The 18,637-nt window shown below is 49.6% G+C and overlaps 1 protein-coding gene across 5 annotated transcripts in view; it reads left to right on the top strand.

Annotated features, from left to right (window-relative positions):
• Window positions 1–298: 298 nt before the first annotated feature.
• LOC144163301 (protein zwilch homolog) overlaps window positions 299–18,637 on the top strand; it is a 37,164-nt gene continuing 18,825 nt past the window's right edge. Inside the window, exons 1-12 of one of the 5 annotated variants that reach the window (XM_077694212.1) lie at window positions 299–529; window positions 600–645; window positions 4,737–4,829; window positions 5,022–5,242; window positions 7,278–7,441; window positions 9,307–9,392; window positions 10,662–10,814; window positions 12,336–12,407; window positions 13,268–13,361; window positions 13,441–13,596; window positions 16,539–16,618; window positions 18,110–18,275. In XM_077694212.1, the coding sequence (XP_077550338.1) occupies window positions 486–529; window positions 600–645; window positions 4,737–4,829; window positions 5,022–5,242; window positions 7,278–7,441; window positions 9,307–9,392; window positions 10,662–10,814; window positions 12,336–12,407; window positions 13,268–13,361; window positions 13,441–13,596; window positions 16,539–16,618; window positions 18,110–18,275 (1,375 nt within the window). In that variant the 5' untranslated portion in view covers window positions 299–485. Of the gene's footprint in view, window positions 530–599; window positions 646–4,736; window positions 4,830–5,018; window positions 5,243–7,277; window positions 7,442–9,306; window positions 9,393–10,661; window positions 10,815–12,335; window positions 12,408–13,267; window positions 13,362–13,440; window positions 13,597–16,538; window positions 16,619–18,109; window positions 18,276–18,637 lie in introns of all 5 variants that reach the window. The other 4 variants (XM_077694211.1, XM_077694213.1, XM_077694216.1 and 1 more) reach the window with 4 other exon arrangements.

The following is an 18,637-nucleotide window of genomic DNA, read 5'->3' as shown; positions in this document are numbered from 1 at the left end:
GGCCCGCTGTATCTGGTGGCGTGAGACAAAGGCAGCACTTCTGCTTTTTTTTTCTTTGTAACACCCAAATTTGTTTGGAAACATAAGCCCTCTAACACGGTGTCTTATACAAAATAAAATTTGTTAACAGCGGCACTTTTGGCAGCAATTTTTTAAACAAAAACTCAATTTGCGTAGCCACAAAGTCGTTGCCGGCCAAGCCACGCCGAACTTCCGGCCGAACTACACACTATGGCGGCACTCATGGAGGCGTAGAGCGCCTCCGCCGAATCACGTTGACGCTAGCGCCAGATTCCACTCTAGGTGAGTTAATGAGAAACTCTATGAGCGGGGCTACAGATCGGCGCGGTCTTCCGAACTGTCGTGTCTCGTTGTTTCTTCGTGATTCCTGCCAAAGTCCCCTCCTACCCTTCCTGTTGCACGCCTAGTGTGATTGTTTTGTAGAAGTCTTTAGGATCGTTTGTTAGAACTTTTTTTAACTTGGGATGGCTGGAAGTAGAGACCACTGCGACGCAGAGGCGCTGGAAAGGTAGGTTGAGTCTTCTGCCCCTTTTTGGTTGGGAGCATGTGAATTTTTATTTTATCGGTCTTCATTTTAGTGTGCTGAATGGCTCGTGGGATGGAAATGCAGTCCAGTTCCTGCAGGTAACCTCACTCGCATAGAACTACATTGCGATTTGTGGCAAATGGACCTTTTTCTAGTAGCGCTCCTCCGAGAGGCTGCCACGGCGAACGAAAAATGGCAGTCAGCTGCACCCGCCCCCCCTCCCCCTTAAATATCTCGCGGTCGAAAAACTTGTGCTCAAAATAATACCTCAGTCCCTCCAGCACCCACCTGTCACCCGTGCCTCACACGAATTCCAAAAGCGAAAACGCCCGTGTGCTTGAGATTTCGGCGCACGTTAAACATCCCCACGTGGTCAAAATTAATCCGAAGCCTTCCACTACGGCGAGCCTCACTGCCTGTGTAGCGGCGGCGCGTTAAACCTCGCAATCAATCAAGTGTGAGGGGAAGTGGCGAGGAGTCAAGGAGCCGACGAGCAGGTGTGGGCAGACTGCGCGGCGCATATGTTCGGGTGGGGAAACGCGCGTGCGTCGGGCATTGGCTGCGCCTAGTGATGACGTAAGCCCTGACGTGCAGGTGATGGCCTGCGCTCGGTAGCATCAGTGTGTGATCTACCGATAAGATGGGCACACTAGTGTCACTAGGTAAGGTATAACAGTACCGCCACTCAGGCACGCAAGTCACCAACGGTGGCCATTTTGGTGTTTATCAGTGTTGCGAGATTGCCGCATCTACTGCCTCGCCGCTAACTGCGACTGGGTCGTTTCGTCGATAGCACTGCCAAAGATGCGCTAAACGGCATCTTGACATACTTATGCTGCTGAAAGTGTTATCTTAAATTCGTGTTAGGATCGAACGACGTCAGTCGCGCACAGCCGCAGAGCCGGGAGGACAAGCTAAGACTGCCAGAGTTGACAGACTAAAACGCTTAAACCACAAAAGGGCGGCGCCCATGAACCTTAGCAGTGTAAACAAATGCCGCGTGATGCCAACTGACCAACGATCATGGTGGTGGCACGGAACAGTAGGAGAAAAAAGTGATACCTTAACGTTATCTAGTGACACTAAGGCACACCTAACAAAATCGAAGTTGAAGTTAGTGAAGAACACTGTCGGGCGCTTCGACGCACGAACTGGCGGGGGCCCTGGGGCGAGCAGCGCACAAATGAAATGCACGTGTCGCGCGGCGCCTTGAGACGCCGCGCATTTCGAACGCCTGCGTGCACCGGATCTCTTAACCACCACCACATGCGATGGCCACCGATGGAGACAACTGGCTTTTCCTTCTTCCCCGGCCGTCAGCGTCAGGAGGAAGGGAAGATGAAGACAAGAGAGACGCGGCCCGGGCGCAGGAGAGCTCGGTCCGTTGTCTTCGGGCTCCGCGCGAGTACTGTTTTTTATTCGCCCGCCGGGCTGTAAATAAATGTACAGTTTTGTATCGAAGGCTGAGTTTGTCGGTTGAGGATACCCGGGGTCAGATCCTCAGCGCTACTGCGGCTTGGAGGAGAAGCCCCGGGGAAAAGAACATCTCGAAGTTAACTGGCGCAGTCGGCAAGATCTTCAACAGCGACGACTCAGCCGGCCGGCGGGCGAGGCGGGCCCCTCGACGGACGGAGCTCGCGGAGAAATCGCGGTCTGCTGAACGAGATCGGCGGGAGCAGCGAGCTCGCCAGCCTGGCGGAGAAGCGGCTCGATCGGCGCTCAACGGACTTCTCAACGGCGACCGAGGGAATCTCTGCGGCCTGCTAAGCGGTGGAGAAGCAGCTTGACCAGCGGTCAGTGGAGGCATCAGCAGCCCACTGAACGAGGAGCGGCCGGAGCAGCGAGCTGTCGGCAGGCGACAAGTCAGCGGGATTTGTTGGTGGACACCTCGGCGGAAGGAGTGGTGCATAAATGGATACCCCGTCTGCAGCGATGCGGCATCTCTACAGGCACCAAGCTATGCAGGTCAGTGCCTCACTTGATCCTGGGTGCGTGGCTCACCATGACATGTAGGGGGTGCTTCATGAGCAGCCCTGAGATAATGGGGGCCGGTTAGATATGGTGAGATGGAGCTGAGTGTAAGGGCTGACGAGGCAGCGAGCGTCAGAATTAGGTCAGCCATGTCTTTCGCTGACGAGATGGCCCTACTGCAGGCGAAATTGAAGATCGCTGAGGCGGAGTTAGCTGCGGAACGTCTAAGGAGTGAACGTTTGAGAAGCGCTAACAACGCCACCGCCTCACCGATTGGGCAGCGAGCACAAGGGTGCAGCGAGATGGATGGTAGATTAGATTGCATGAGCATGCTGGAGGGGGTGCTCGTAGATATGCCCTCCCAGGAAGCGCTTGTGCTAGATTGGTTCGCTGGTGCCGAGGCCAGGCTAGACTCCTACTGTGTGCCGCCAAAATGGCGAGCAGGGGTAATTCTTCCCTACTTGAGCGTGAGGGCTAGACGGTGCCTAGCTGGACTCTCAGGGGAGCAGCGGAAGAGCTACGCAGTTCTTAAAGCGGCAGTACTCAAGGGGCTGAGGCTGGCTTCAGTTGCGCGTGAGCCTGTCGTCGCATCGTGCGGAAGCGCAGAACATTCCGGGAGCATGGCCGAGCGGCCAAGAGCTTTGCAGGATGCAGCAGCCCGGGAATCACGGGAGGAATCGGATGCAGTTGATGTCGCGCACACTGCATCTTTTGTTTCTGGAGATCCCCAAATGTCATGTTGCGAAAATGTGATCGCCATGGGGAGCTCCTACGAATTGGAGGAGGAAAGTGTAACTCAGTGTACGGCTGCTTATGTAATGCAGCCCCAGGCAGTTACAGGTAGGACTGCAGGCGTAGCTGAACCGACAGTCAGTGTCAGGGGTAATGTGACCGCTAAGCTGCCTTCTCCTGATTACGCTGACCAGCAGTGCGTAGTGGAGCACGGCGCTCCGAGCGCAGAAGCGGCCGAACCAGAGGGTTCGCCTAGAAAGGGGAGGAAGCGTCAGCCAGCTTCACCGCAGTGCAGCGTGGCTGCAACGCAGGCCGACGAGCCAGCAGCGGTCCCATCTCGAGCGAGAAAGCGAGGAGGAGAGGGGTTCCCGATACTGTTGCGTCACTCAGCTTCGCCTGAGTGCAGCTTGGCTGCGGCGTATGCTGACGAGCCGGCAGTGGTCCCTTCCCGAGCGAGGAAGCGAGGAGGAGAGAGGCCCCTAATATTGTTGGGCGACGAGGTGCGCCGCATGGCAAGGGTCTTTTCGGACGACGACGGCCGGTGCATACCACCTTCTAAAGGCCGCTCGCTCTGAATGAGCTAGATCAGGATTGTGCCTGTTTTGTCATGGTGATCTGCAGCCAGGGTCAAGGGGCACTGGCCGTGCTATTGTTGTGTCGTCAACTGAAGGAACGATGGTGCACGTGCCAAAAGTGTGTGTGGTGTGTGTTTCGTGTGTGAAACATTCCTGAAGTTATGTTTCACAGTGGTGGTGGAGGTGTCGGGCGCTTCGACGCACGAACTGGCGGGGGCCCTGGGGCGAGCAGCGCACAAATGAAATGCACGTGTCGCGCGGCGCCTTGAGACGCCGCGCATTTCGAACGCCTGCGCGCACCGGATCTCTTAACCACCACCACATGCGATGGCCACCGATGGAGACAACTGGCTTTTCCTTCTTCCCCGGCCGTCAGCGTCAGGAGGAAGGGAAGATGAAGACAAGAGAGACGCGGCCCGGGCGCAGGAGAGCTCGGTCCGTTGTCTTCGGGCTCCGCGCGAGTACTGTTTTTTATTCGCCCGCCGGGCTGTAAATAAATGTACAGTTTTGTATCGAAGGCTGAGTTTGTCGGTTGAGGATACCCGGGGTCAGATCCTCAGCGCTACTGCGGCTTGGAGGAGAAGCCCCGGGGAAAAGAACATCTCGAAGTTAACTAACACCAACTTTGCTGTAGCTTTAGACATCTGGCCCCTTTCTTTTGCAAGCATTTTTTGTGTGCACATACGAAACTGCCACAGCTGGCGAAAAAGAGTAAACAGGAATGTGCAGAGCTAGAGAGTATAGCCGCTCTCCGAGCAGCCAGATAAGGGTGTGCCCTTTTGTTTATATTGCCCAAGGTGACTGCTAAAAATTGCAGACTGGCAACCTGCACGTGCGCAGATCGCTTCTAGAAAAAGGTCCATTACGGCTACTGCACATGATGCCACTCCAACTGTACTTGCACTTTTCAGAAATACGAGATACAGCGAACGGTTATGTCAAACCCACTGCTGCAGAGGCTAAAGATTTCGGATGAACCTGTCATTCTGGTCCAGCGATACCAGGTACCAGTGAAACTTTGTGTAATGTAGCACGGCACAACGAAAACGAGTAGCATTTCAAATGTCTTCTCCATAGGTTCAGAAAATTCTTTTTGAGTTGTTTTAACAGTATACATGTGTTATGTTCAAGCATTCAACAAGAAAGAGGTAAAAAAAAAAAAACTAATGAAACTTGCCTTTTTTTTCTTTTAGCAGCGATCTAAGATGTCTCCATCCAAGTCTATCTGCTCTTCATTGTCAACTGTTGACGCATCCGACCGCGAGTGCGAACTGGAACTCACAGGATGTCCTTTAGAGTGGACACCGGAACCAAGCAGCTTTTCCCATTTCGAATCTTCATATTTTGAAGATTCCAGCAAAAATTCCGAGTCGTCTTGCAAAACCAAGTTGAGGCCACTGCCTGCTGCTGAAGCAAGGTAATTTTTTTTTAAATTCGTTTTTCTACATGACGCATATTGAGTTCTGTTTCTTCAAATTAACCCTGCCGTTAATGTGCATGCAAGTCAATAATTTTAAAGCGAAGCTTTAGTGTGGTCACTGATGCCGTTGTACGCCAATACGGCCTGCAGGAAAGCCAACTTTCTCTGACTATGGTGAATGATTGTGGGTGAACTGACCAGAATTCTTGTCCGTCCAATACCCCGGAACATGGCCCCTCAACATCATGAGGGAAGACGCCTAGCAAGAGCAACTGCGCTAGAAAAACAGTACGGAGGACAAGACTACGTCGTATATACAGACGCGGCGGAATACGCGAGGTACGGGGTAAGATCGGCGGTCGTTACCTCCACAACCGACCTCCTTTCCAGTCTGACGATTCGGTCGTCGAACACCCAGCAGGCTGAAGAGACGGCTGTCGCCCTTGCCCTCTCCCAGACAAAGGCCAGCGTAATTATTACGGACAGCCAAGCCGCCTGCCGAGCATACCAAGCAGGTAGGTTTTCAAGACAAGCGCTTCGGGTTCTGCTTCAACGGCCACCGCAGAAGCAGGTCACAATCATTTGGACCCCGGCCCACTCTGCTCTTCGCGCAACCAGACGGCACACGTCCTGGCCTAAGAACTCGCACACCGGGCACCGCAAGAACAGTCGGAGCGAACCTGGCAACCGCTCCTCACATACGCCATCACCCAACATTATCGACTAGCGAGACAACTCTATCCCCCCAGTCACCGATCAGGCCACGAAAGAACAGGAAGTCATCCTGAGACAACTACAGACTAATACCTACCCCCACCCAACACGACTACACGCCATCCACCCTACTCTTTACGACCCCCTATGTAGTCACTGCCAAGCACCAGGCACGCTGTACCATATTGTCTGGGAATGTCAACTGAACCCAGATCTTCCCCCCATCCCCAACCCTTCATGCGAGCAGTGGGAGAGTACGCTGGCCAGCTCTTCTCCTGAAACGCAGCTTTTGCTAGCGGAAAGGGCGAAGACAGCCGGTCGTACCAACGGAGTTTCGGACTGAAGACCCCGACCACAAATATGCTCACTTCAACTGTGATTAAAGTTTTTCTCTCTCTCTCTCTCTCTCTCTCTCTCTCTCTCTCTCTCTCTCTCTCTCTCTCTCTCTCTCTCTCTGAAAGAGAAAAACGCTTCCTGTGGCTGGAATCGAACCTGGGTCCCTCATGTTATAAAGCTGGCAGCTATCCGATTTCTCCATTTTGACATGGTCGAAGTGAACGCCACGCAGCAGGTACCGATTCGCGCCGTACACCCCAAAAGTTAGGCCTACGAAGCGCACCCCACCAGTCGCTGTGGGTATTCTATAAAAGTGGTGTATACTTCCAGAGTAGCACATACTCGCTGTGTGGGATTGGCCAACCAAAGAATCCACCACGAGAAAGCTTCGCATTCAGCCATCGTCGTCATTTGAAGGAGGGGAGCATGATTTTGTTCACTTCTGTTCCCGCTGTAAGCTCCATATTCATGTGAAGCTTACATATGGAGCTGTGGGTGCGTGTGTGTTTTCATACCAGGAGCAAGTGTTTTAATGTGGCTAAGGCGTTGTGCTGCTGAGCCGAAGGTCACGGGTTTGATCCCGGCTGCGGTGGCTGTCTTTTTTTATAAAGGCCCAAAGCGAAAACACCTGTGTGTCTAGATTTCAGTGCACGTTAAAAATGCCCAGGTGGTCAAAATTAAATCGGCGCCCTCCACTATGGCGTGCCTCATAACCCAGGTGTAGCTACGGTGCGTTAAACCCCACAATCGACCAGCAAGTGTTTTGAAGCCTTGATCGGGGCTCTCGACTCACTGCAAGCATGTCCCAGCAAAGGTTTCTTGCCACTGCACCACTACTGTAGTAAAGGAGCAGCGGTTGCGCACACTTAGGAAGTGGCAGTTGTGCCATGACGCCGTTCATCAAGTTAGCGCACCCAGTGGGGAGACGAGATTCACGAGGGTGCTGCAGTAAGGCCCGCTCATGTTCTGTGTGGTCATGCAGGAGCCTTCTGAATGCGGTGGCCAACAGGCTAAGCAGCTGCGGCTCGGAGACGGAGATGCAGCCCATGTGGGTGGCCTGCGATGGCACCGACCCCCAGGGCACGGCCTACCTGGGCTACCACCGTGGGGACGGCACCTGCTCCAGGGTGGCGGTCTCCTGCAGGGGTGAGTTTCTCGCTGTGCGCTGCTTGGAACGTGCCGGCCCTTCCGGCCTCTTGGGGAGGCATTGAGTAATGGCTTGTACTGTTTGACACACTCCTAGTAGTGCACTTGTTGCATACGTATTAAGTGGTCTACGAAAAGGGATCGGGAAATGCAAGGAACGCTTCTCACGCAACATTGATTGGCTGTTGCCCTGTTTGAAGAACACTTAATTAAAAGACGGGACAAGCTTTGTAAGGGCTTGCCAAGAATCTGGCTATTTTTCACCAGCATGCATTGTTCAAAAGAGTGGTACCCCTTTTTTTCATATTTGAGCAGTGTGCTGTGTTGCGGAACACAAGAACAGGGCACTCTGATTAGGCAAACTATTATACGTCCCAGGACTCGCCAGGGCCATTGGGGCATGAACAAGTACATATCATCTTAATGCTTTAGAGCAAACCTTGGCTCTCGCTGCACATAGGCAGATATTTTGAAAGTACAATGCAGCGAGAGAAAGCTCTTTCAAGCTGTACTTGCACATTTCAAAGCTGAGATAACGGCGAAAATCTTCCTTTGTTTATGGAGGCATGTCCCAGGAAGTTTCAACTGTAACCAATCAGTACACCATATTTCAAATCAATTATAATCTTTGCATGCAAGAGAAAGCTCAGAACAGATACTCTTTTGATATCACTTATCAGCATGACACGTTGAGTTCCTCGCCATGTGCCTGGCCCCAAACTGCCATTGTCAGGACTCCTGTGACCAAGCCACGGCACTGGCTGCTGTGTATATCATGTCACAGTTTTGGGGCTGACATCATGCTGCCCAGGTGCGTGCGATTACGGCTGGTCTGGTTGTGCTTGCTCAACCTGGCAGGCGCGTCCAGACCGGCTGTGGTGTGACGAAACAGTGACGTCACGAGTGCCGTCCGATTATGGTGGCCACGCCAGTGTTTGTTTTGTCAAAACCGAATGTGACATGAATAAACGAGGCTATAAATAACTATTAACTCTGTGTTCCACCATTTTATGATTACTGGACCGGTAGGCGCTCATAGAAGTGACAGAAAAAAACGTAACACGAAAATTTTGTCGGTATTCCTTTCAGTGCAAAAAACACTATTTTCCAACCTCAGTGATTTTGCAGTGGCAAAAACTCGTACATTTGGTAAAGCCCCTTTCGTGAGACCACCCAGATTTTCTGGCTTGTAAGTTGCCTGCAGAAAGGTAGGTGGATGTGCAGCAAAGGGAGGGGGCAATGCAGGCATGTGACAGCCACAACCAACCTTACCTCAGACTTGCCCAGCGAGCACAGCCCCAGCATTACTGTCACAGGGCTTATTTTCATCACTGGCTAGTTATGCTGTCGTGCTTTCGCCACGCTATGCAGGCAGTGGTAGGAGAAATTAATGCGGATGTGATATTTCGTTCCGAGATACGTACAAGTCCGGCATGTTAAACGGGTTGATACACTGTGCTCAACCTCCAAACCGATCAAAAAGGCACCAAGCCACCCCTATTTATGAAAATAATGTGTTTGACTCACCTCAGAAAACATTTAGAGCAAAAAAAATATGGTTCTTAATTGTAAAAATAATTGGCATTGCTGGGGTTCGAACCCAAACTGCCCGCTCCAAAACTTGCGATTGTACCCCTAGACTACTGGTGCCGAATAGCGGTTTTCTTCTAGCAGTTGCACAAAAGGATAGGAGTGTTCTAAGTAAGTGGTGCTGGGTGCATACAGGTCGATGTGGGAATGGAATGTTGCATGCCGTGTATTCAGCGTTTTTACCTTCTTTTTTTTTTTTTTTGTAACTGTTGGTATCGTATCGTTTTTGTATTTGCATTTCGCCTAATCCATTGCTAACATTGATATGAATGCAGGTCCCATGGAGAGCAAGGATGACTTGCCCGCCTTTGGCTGCATCCAGAGGAACCAATTCTGGGGACTGTCCCAGTCACGCGCACACGTGAGTGCGCTCTCTTTGGTACATCACGCTTGAAGGTCATCAAAGCGTACCGCTACCATGATGTACAATAAGTTTACCCGCCGCAATGGCTCACTGGCTAAGGCGTTCTGCTGCTGAGCCAAAGGACGCGGGTTCAATTCCCGGCCGCGGCGGCCGCTTTTCTGATGGAGGCGAAAAGCAAAAACGCCCGTGTGTTCGAGATTTCGGCGCGCGTCAAAATTAATCCAGAGCCCTCCACTACAGCGCGCCTCATCGCCTGTGAAGCGTTGGCATGTTAAACCCCACAATCAATCAATCGTACAATGAGTTTGACGTTGCCTGGCATGTCTCTTTATTTGCTGATACTGTTAGCCCAGGATGGAAAATTAAAGCGACGATGGTATACCACTTAGGCAGCTGACAAGCAAAAGAAACAACTCTTCAGAAGCACCCTGTTCATCAGCACTGATATGCTCTGAAAAGGCACACTGATGATAGGTGGAAGCACATCACTCTTAATGAGCAAAATGTACGTGACACATTAAAAGAATTATGTTTCAAATATGGTCATTATGTTAAACACATGGCTGCCAACAAATGAAACAAGCAAAAAACTTAGTATTCATCAACAATCATGCATTCACAAGTATACTTAACAGTATAGCACAAACCTTACATTCTTTTCAGAGGTTCAGAAATAGATATAAGCATGTGGCGTGGGTCATGCTCTGAAAATCCCCCGCACGTGGCTGCCATATAGCTGTGGCGCTGCAACAAGAGGTTGGCAAGAGATAAGGCCGACTGTCTGAAGGCCTCAAGGAGCTTATTATCCAAACCACACTGGTGCTCCCTTTTGCCAAAGGTCTCTTGTTGGTTTGACGATTGAAGTGGACTGAAGCCAAAGACACTTTGTCTTAACGCTCATTTTCGCTCCTACTGACCAACAAGCCCTGGGTGCTCTGCCCCAAAGTTTTTCAACGTTTGCACTCGAGCTGTTCAGGAGCAGCGGTGCAACAGACATGCTAGGGCCTGTTTGTGGTTTTCTCTGAGAACGTCGTCATGTTTTAAAGGCTGCATCTTCAGCTGTTACTAGTTTTCAAGAAAAGATCATACTGCACACAGGGCGGCACACTACGTAGACTCCCTGCTGCCTATTTTCGTGGCAAATTGTAGCAGTGTGGGAGCTAAAGGCTGACGAGTGTGTCAGCCCTTCACCAGATGGTGCAGCAGGCAGTGTTCAGTTGGCGACCAGCAATGCTAGCCGCTATCCTGACGAGTGTTTGTCTGCAGACCACGATGGAGGTGAACGCCAAGTACGACATCCTACGGCACTGTGACCCTTTGCAACGGAGCAGCTCCGAGGACATCATGGTGGTCGAGTGCTCCTGGAACAAGGTGACCACACTGCAAGAACCGCCCAGTGCCGATGCTCTCTGCCACCTGGTACGTGTGGGCAGTTCCTTTAACTGTGCTGGTGGTTTAGTGCCTAGCAGAGCTAGTGTTACCCCTGACATGGTCTGGACTGGGTATCAAAAGTACCCACTCTGTTGGTGCTGTGGGGCCAGTGTGGAAGTACCTGTCTGCTGACATTTCAAAACAGGCAAGGAATTGTTGACAATGAGTTTCGGATACTTTCACTGCGTAGCATGCTCGTAGGCAGGTCTGCGTCCACTCCTTCCTTTATTTTTGCCACACATGCACACCTCGGGCCTTGTTTATCGGTTATGTGTCTCTGCTAACTTTCATAGTAGTGCCTGCAAGGGGTGGTATCCTTGATCTGTGGTGCTTGTGAACCAAGGCCACATAGATGCTGCCATGAAGCAGCACTGGGTGAGAGGCTGCTTTTTCTATGCGTAGTGGGGGAACGTTTGTTACAGTTTGTTAAAATTATGAATAAATTAACAGGAAGAATTTTAATTTTTAAAATTATAAATATATACCCCTAAGCTTATTTGTGTTGTAATGACAGGATGGTTTCCGAACTTTTAAGGTGATATTTTAGAGCAGCTGCTGAAACTGTGGCAGTGTTACTCTGAAAATTGGCGACTGTCATGATTGTTTGCCAAGAAGTCTCGTTACTGCAGCGAATCGAAGGGAAATGAGTTCAGCGAGAAGGTCACAAAGAATGTGCTAATCAAAAAAGCCTGTGGAGTAGCCGTTTGCAAAGCTGCCACATCCATTTGCAAGCAGTTTCGGCAACAGTGGACTGAGCGGAATTACAACGCACAAATTTACGTATTGCAGTGCAAATACACCAACGCTACATGCACTGCTGAAGTGCCAGTCGCTCCCAGCGGTCAAAACAGACCACTATGCCTTTTCCTGTCAGCACGAACCTTTTAGCAGAACACAAACTTGTGCTAGCTGGTAGTACCATGTGAAATTGAAAAACTGCGCAAGAGAAGGTGAGAGTGGATGCACAATGTGTATAGACCATGCTCTCAGGTGCTGTGCCCATCTGATAGGGGATCGTGCTCCTTCTTTTGTCCTTTGTCTTGCAGTTTCGTAACAAACCTCTTCCTGTTTTTATTTATTTATTTGTGTTTCACTTTTGTACTCAACGCAGCTCTTATACCTCGGGCGTTTAATGGGGACAGCAGAGGTTTGTTAAATATAGCACTGTCGTAGAATCGCCGCGCAAGCGGACAAACACGGACGAAAGCAAGAGGATGAACAAAGCATTGTCCCTGTGTTTGTTCATGAAGCCTGCCTTGATGTTTTGTTTCTTTGGAATAGCTGCTACTACTGAACATAGCGAACACTTGTGCTGTTACCACTCCTGGTACTGTACTGCGTGGCAGCAACGAGGTTGCTGGAATTTACTGCCCCTTACAAATATGCATGATGCAGTGGCAGGCTGTATGGCTGTGTGCACTTTGAACTTGCATTTTGGTGGGCTTTCTGAGGAAAGCCACAGTGCTTGTGGAGCGATTCACCAGGGGAATTGTGGCTCTCGGTGTGCAGAGCATCCAGATCGTGCCTGGTAACGAGCGCAGTGCCACGTGGTCTCTCTACAAAGAGTTGCAGTTCCTCAAGGTACGACTGGGCTTTCTCCTCATCGTTGTCTGCTCTTTAAGAATACAACACTGACTTCCCCTGGCAAGAATGCTTGCAGGCTTTAACTTCCAATGTCCCAGGTAGGAGAGGCTGCTGGTGAATTTGCGAGTTCGCGAATATCTTGGCCAAAGCAAATGCGAGTGAGCAAGGAAACAGTGGTTTGTAGAAATGAAGTATAGGGATAACTGTGTTTTAAACTTCAGCGAAACCACGTTTTTATGAGCACTGTGTCAACAAACTTTTTAGATTAACAAACGTCTTCGAAGCCCTTCACCAATGGCCTATAGTGTTGGTGCAAAAATGTTCCAGCAGTAGGACTTTCAGAATAATGCTCATTATTTAATTTCCTTCTAGAACATTAGCAATGCCTCATGATTACAAAGTGACACTTTTGAACCCTTGGATGTGTAAGTTTTGCATGCATTCTTTATGGTGGACAAAGTAGACGAAGCTTCTGGTACGGTGCTAGTGTTGTGGCTCGGTCCAGGGGGCGCTACAGCAGACCAGTGCAACCTCAACCGCGCCCTGTTCTGTCTGAGTGGCAGCCAGCAAGTGGTGCAGTTAAAGGCATGCTTTCAAAGTGTGGAGTCTTCCCCCTTTTTCCAGTGCTGTCGTCTCATGAACAACTCCAATGCGAGGTGCGTCTATTATCTTGCATCTGGCACCAGAGATTGTTTTGTGGAATGAATATTATCCTACGATTCCCCCTAAGTCCATTTTAGTAAGGACTTCACTGTACTTGGGTTTGTCTTCAATGTCTCAAATCCCCCCTTGCGACCAGTTTCTGCCAAGGTGCTAACCCTCACCCTTGTGATTGCCATGTGATTGCCTGACTGCAGCGACTGGTGGAGTGCCTGACCACTGGTACAATGACCTGGTCTCCCGAGCCGACTGAGCAGCCTTACCTGGAGAGAGTGAAGAGCATGTTGCAGGGTCAGTGGCGCCTTTGTTGCCGACCTCTTGACGTTGCTGCTCTCACGAAGTCCTTGCCGGTTGCCCACACGGGATGCAGGGCACTGTATGGGCAGTTTCCGTGGCAAGAAGTCCGGGCACCAGTTTTCCGACATTGGATGTGACTCCTCAGACTTCAACCTCTTCATTGAGACGGTGGTCATGGGCAAACGACAGAGCGTGGACTTCACCGACGACGTGTGGACAACCCTCTCAGGTGAGACGATAGGGGATGGGCATGTGCAGGCGTTGGCCTCCTCGTTTTGGCTTCGCATGCGCTGCTGCGTGCTTGTTAAAAGATCTTTGTCAGGTAGCAGCATTGATTTCTGCTTGTTGAACTGGTTTGTGCTTTGTTGGGCACAGCCTTTTGCAGCAAGCCACTCGCTTTCACATTTGAACTGCAACTAACTTTTTCAAAGGGGAATTTAGCAGGGCTGCACGGAGAGAGGCGCCAACCATACGATTTCGCTTATCTGTAGTTTTCTATAAGGCAGTTGCAACATCTCGAGGAAAGTGGACCAAAATCTGTGTACTGTGGGCTTTTTTCTTTTCTTTTGTCGGCCTAAAGAGCAGTTTTTGCTTAGCTTGTTTCGTTCCTGTCATTTCTACTTTGTGCAGGATTTCTGTTGTTCAGGCCACATGAAAGTTGTATGTGGTGGTGTTTAAGGTTGAAATTAAATGTGAGAATATTGTAATAGCCCTGTCAAACGTGCCTATTTAAGTGCACTTCCACCGAGTGTACTCGGCTAAAATGTCATTCTGGAGCTGCTAAACGGCAAACGCGAATGACACTTTACAAAGAACGCACTTTAAGCTGAGTGTGTTCCCCAAACACACTTTACCGGGGCCAGCTCGCCGAGTGAGTAATCTCGTGAACAGAAGTCCGAAAATCGGGAAACATAACGTAAAACCACGAGGGTTTAGATGATAATAAGTAATGTTAAAAGTTAATTATAGATGTATTGTTGATTAACTTTTACAAAAAAGAAAAGCAGCAACGAAAAACAAGCAAATAACCTCTCTCTCAACGACATGCCAGAGCCGCCTGGTGGGGTTTTGCGCCATGGCGGCCGTTCTCTGCGGCGTTCTCGTGGGTGGTTTCTTGTTGCCCTGTGATTGCGTTCCCGCTTCAGCCTTCTCTGTTATATTCCACGCTTTCAGATAATTTCTTTCAAACGATAATACTACTGATATTCGCTGTGCAGTGAATAACAGTGAAGATATCAGCGCCGCTGTTCAGTCGTTGTCCCGACTCCGTTTTTTGTGGACTTGTTCGAGGCGCCGATTGCGATTTACAACATTGCAAACAGAATGAAATGTTTACATTGTTTTTACCAAGATCAAGAGGGGGAATTTCAAGCAATTTTTCGCAATATTTATGCCGGCTATCGTCACTGACATCAAGGCCAAGGGCACTTTATTTCGTGGTTTGGCAGCGTGCAGCCAAAGTGTCATTAGGGGAGCCCGAGTGCACTCAGCTTAAGTGCACTTAAATAGGCACCTTTGACAGGGGTATAGGACACAGCACCGTGGCTCACTTAAGCCGGGTAAAGTGAGAGATTGTGACGTATAGGCCCTAAGCTCGGCAACTGCAGTGCCACCTGCTGCCAGCCTTCTGCAGCATCTGTGTGGCTGATAGAAGTTCATGCAGTGTTTTGGCTCTCTCACTTATTTTTTGCCTTTCTGTGCGCACAAAAAAAAAAGTTATACCATCTGTGAGCCAATAGTATGTCAAAAACACTTCAAAAAACAGCTGCGATTAAGTGGAGTGCTCAAACACCAGCAATAGCTATCCAAGGACACAGTTCTGTGCACTTGCTGACCGCCCTTGCGAGCATCTGTGACAACAGCATTCACCATTGTCACAAACAAACGAAAACAATTATATTGTCGCCCCATTTATACGGGAATCCGGTACAGTGACAGGCTGGCTTCATCTTGTAATGCGAGGAATGGTTTCGCCTTTGTTTTGAATATACAGTTAAATGTCATTATAGTAGTGAGACGGGCTATAGCAAAATAATGACAATATAAATAATATGCTCGGGTCCATCCGAAGAGGTTGGGGTAGGGGTTACTGCAGGAATCTTAATAAAGTTTCTCTCTCTCTCTCTCTCTCTCTCTCTGTCGCCTGAAACTGTTGTCACTCGCCGATGCACGCTGTGGAAGCTGCGTTGTTGAAGTTGTGTGCGTATTTCTTTCTTTCTCTTTTCTTTTTTTTTTTTTTTGCTGAGAAAGAAAAGAAAAAGAAAAAAAAAAGGGAAAGATACTAGACGTGAAGGCAGTATGATAAAAGCCGCCACATCGGGCACAAAGCTGAGCAGTTCGTTGTTCGAATCAGAAAGACGCATCAGCGTCCAATTACAAACTTCTTTGCAGCTAAGCCTGTCTGACATATGAGTCACGTATTTTGAACTGCAATAAAGTACGTGCGCGAATGTTCCTTTTTCTCTCTGGAATGCGGTGAATGTGTTGTGTACCGCTATGCAGTGCGATGCAAATTTCACCCGCTATTTGTTTTGGGCAAGTACAGTGCCAGTTATTTGCATTATTGCCCGCTACAGCTATAACGAAATATTGGTTATAACGGGGAAATCGCGGTGCCCCTTCAATTTCATTACAACGAGGTCTAACTGTAGTGTGACTTGGAAAAATTTCGCGGCAGACAAAAAATGTTTGTGGCCGCTCACCTATGGACAAGCCCACCCAGCATTAAATTATCCTTTCATCACAAGTTCATGCCCGAGTATAATTTTGCCTTGTAGAAGGTTATTGAAATTTATGGCACATTGGTTTGTCCAGGACAGAAATCAAAATCTGAGGTATGGCATTCACAAGTGCAACTGGCATGCTGTCAGGTGTGAGTGCTCCGCTAGGGTATGCGAGTGCACAAAAACAATTTACACAACTGTGTAAATTGTAAACTGTGTCAACCGACTGTCCCGAAACGAGTAGGCGGATGGGGTGCGATGCATCATGGTCCACTTCTGCTCCTCGCGTCATAGAAAGTACGCTGGGGCAGACTACAGGTCCACTTTGTGGAATGACCCGCTTGGTTTTATTTTTTACAAAGTGTACATTGTTTGTAGGGGGTGCCGTTTTGTGACTGGGTGCCGTTTTGTGACTTTCTTCCACCCCCCACCCCCCTCCCCCGAACAGGCTGTTCTACCTTTCAAGAGCTGAAGGATGGCTTAGCCCTAATATTCCGTGCAGTGCAAGCTGGGGAAACCAGACCACGGGTAAGTATCCTCGGCAAAGCAATACCTGCAGAAAGCACCTGGAAAGTACTCATCGATAGGAGCAGATCTGGATGTTGGTTTTACAGCTGGTTTTTTTATTTGTGTGTCTGTGTGTGAGCATAGGCTCATACTTAGTTGCACGATAAAGGTGCCTTAAAAGTGCAGCTTGCTGGGCCAGTTGGTACATATTCACAGAAGGGAAACCAGGGAAAAAGGGACTCAACATAGGAGGAGAGACGAGACACAACACAAAACTGAATTAGCAACTGAAATGTAATAGAAGAAACCAGTATACCCTGTGAACAACAAAGCTAACACATGCGCCAACACGTACGCATCGTAGTAACAATGGTTGGCTCCATTCGAGAGAGGTGACACCACTGTTTAGTGTTCAGCGGGCCTCCCACTACTTGTACTAGCAAACAAAAAAGACATTTTGTTATAATGTCATATCACCATTATCGTCATCACCAGTCTATCTACGCCCTCTGCAGGGCAAAGGCCTCTCCCATTAATCTCCAATTACCCCGGTCCTGCGCTAACTGAGACCAATTTATCCCCGCAAACTTCTTGGTCTCATCTGCCCGTCTAACTTTCTGCCGCCCCCTGCTACGCTTGCCTTCTCTAGGGATCCACTCTGCTACCCTTAATGACCAACGGTTATCTGGCCTTTGCATTACATGCCCTGCCCACTTCCATTTCTTCTTCTTAATTTCTACTAATATGTCCTTAACACGCGTTTGTTCCCTGACCCGCTCTGCTCTCTTCTTGTCCCTCAATGTTACGCCTATCATCTTCCGTTCCATTGCTCACTGAGTCGCCCTCAATTTAGGTTGCGCCCTCTTAGTGAGCCTCCAAGTTTCTGCCCCGTAGATGAGTACTGGTAAGGTGCAGCTGTCATACACTTCCTTCTTCATAATGTCATTTGATGGAGCCTAAATGGCGATGGCGTTTTTCAGAACGGTTATTGCTGCTCAGCTGTGCCACCACGAAATGCCGGCAGTGTTGCATGCACCCTTTCCGTGCATAATAAAAACGAAACAAGGAAACACCACTCCCAAGGGATTTTGTGCCCCGCCGATAGTGCGCGTGATCTACTTTGCAGACGAGCCGTCCGCTGAAGGCTGGGATTTCTGCGCTTGCAGTCATGCTTCTGCTCCGCCCCATCAAAGAAAGCTGTGCTAGCTTAAAGCAGAGAAAATCGCAAAAGCATGGTTTGTTTGCAGAGCAGCAAGAGCTTGCTTTGTGTGGTTATGCTCTTTTTAAGTCCGCTTAAATCGCCTTGTAGTTGTACGAATCGGGAATTAGCTACGTGAATTTGTTAGTACTAGTGTTCATAGTAAAGCTAGTATAGGCCACATGGCATTTAAAAGCCGGATTCAAGTTCACGCATGAATGCGCAGTTCCTTGAGCCTCCTCTGAGGTAGTTGCTTCCCCCGCTGGTGCAAACCACTTGAGGTGCAAAGCAGCGCTTGTGCGCTACTTGTGCAGCTGTTAGCCGACAATGGCACCATGCTGGCCGGCGTGTTGCGGACCTGTTGTGGAAGCCAGCAGCAGAAGCGGCCGGAGTCCGCCCTGGAGGGATTGGTCCCCATCCGCATGATGGCCGAGATCGGCATCCAGAAGCTGCAACGGGACTACCTCAGCCTCTACCTCGGTCAGTGTCTTCCCTGGTGGGGGTGGTGGTGGAGGTTTGCAATTTCTTGCTTATCAAGAAGCTGCTTGTCGAAATTTTCTGAATGGCTTCATTTAGTTTGTACGGAGCGTTGCACTCTCTGTACCAGATTACAGCAGAACTTGTAGCATACTAAGTCGAACCTGGATATATTGAATTATTGTGTATATCGAACAGTCTAACCGTCCCCTTGGAAATCGCGTGCAAAAGTATAGCGCTTGTATGTGTGCATCGAGCTTTCGTTCGTGGGCACATTCGGTTAGTATATCATGCCTCAAATGCCCCTGTAAGTGCGCTTCTCCTGGTGAGGTTGAGGCTATGACGATGACAACTTCTCGCGCGTG

This window comes from Haemaphysalis longicornis, unplaced genomic scaffold (genome assembly GCF_048455015.1).
Source record: "Haemaphysalis longicornis isolate Haplotype H1 unplaced genomic scaffold, Haemaphysalis longicornis Haplotype H1 scaffold_12, whole genome shotgun sequence".
Taxonomy (NCBI): Eukaryota; Metazoa; Arthropoda; class Arachnida; order Ixodida; family Ixodidae; genus Haemaphysalis; species Haemaphysalis longicornis.
The sequence above is the reverse complement of the archived record's forward strand: the minus strand, read 5'-3'. Positions and strand labels throughout refer to the sequence as shown.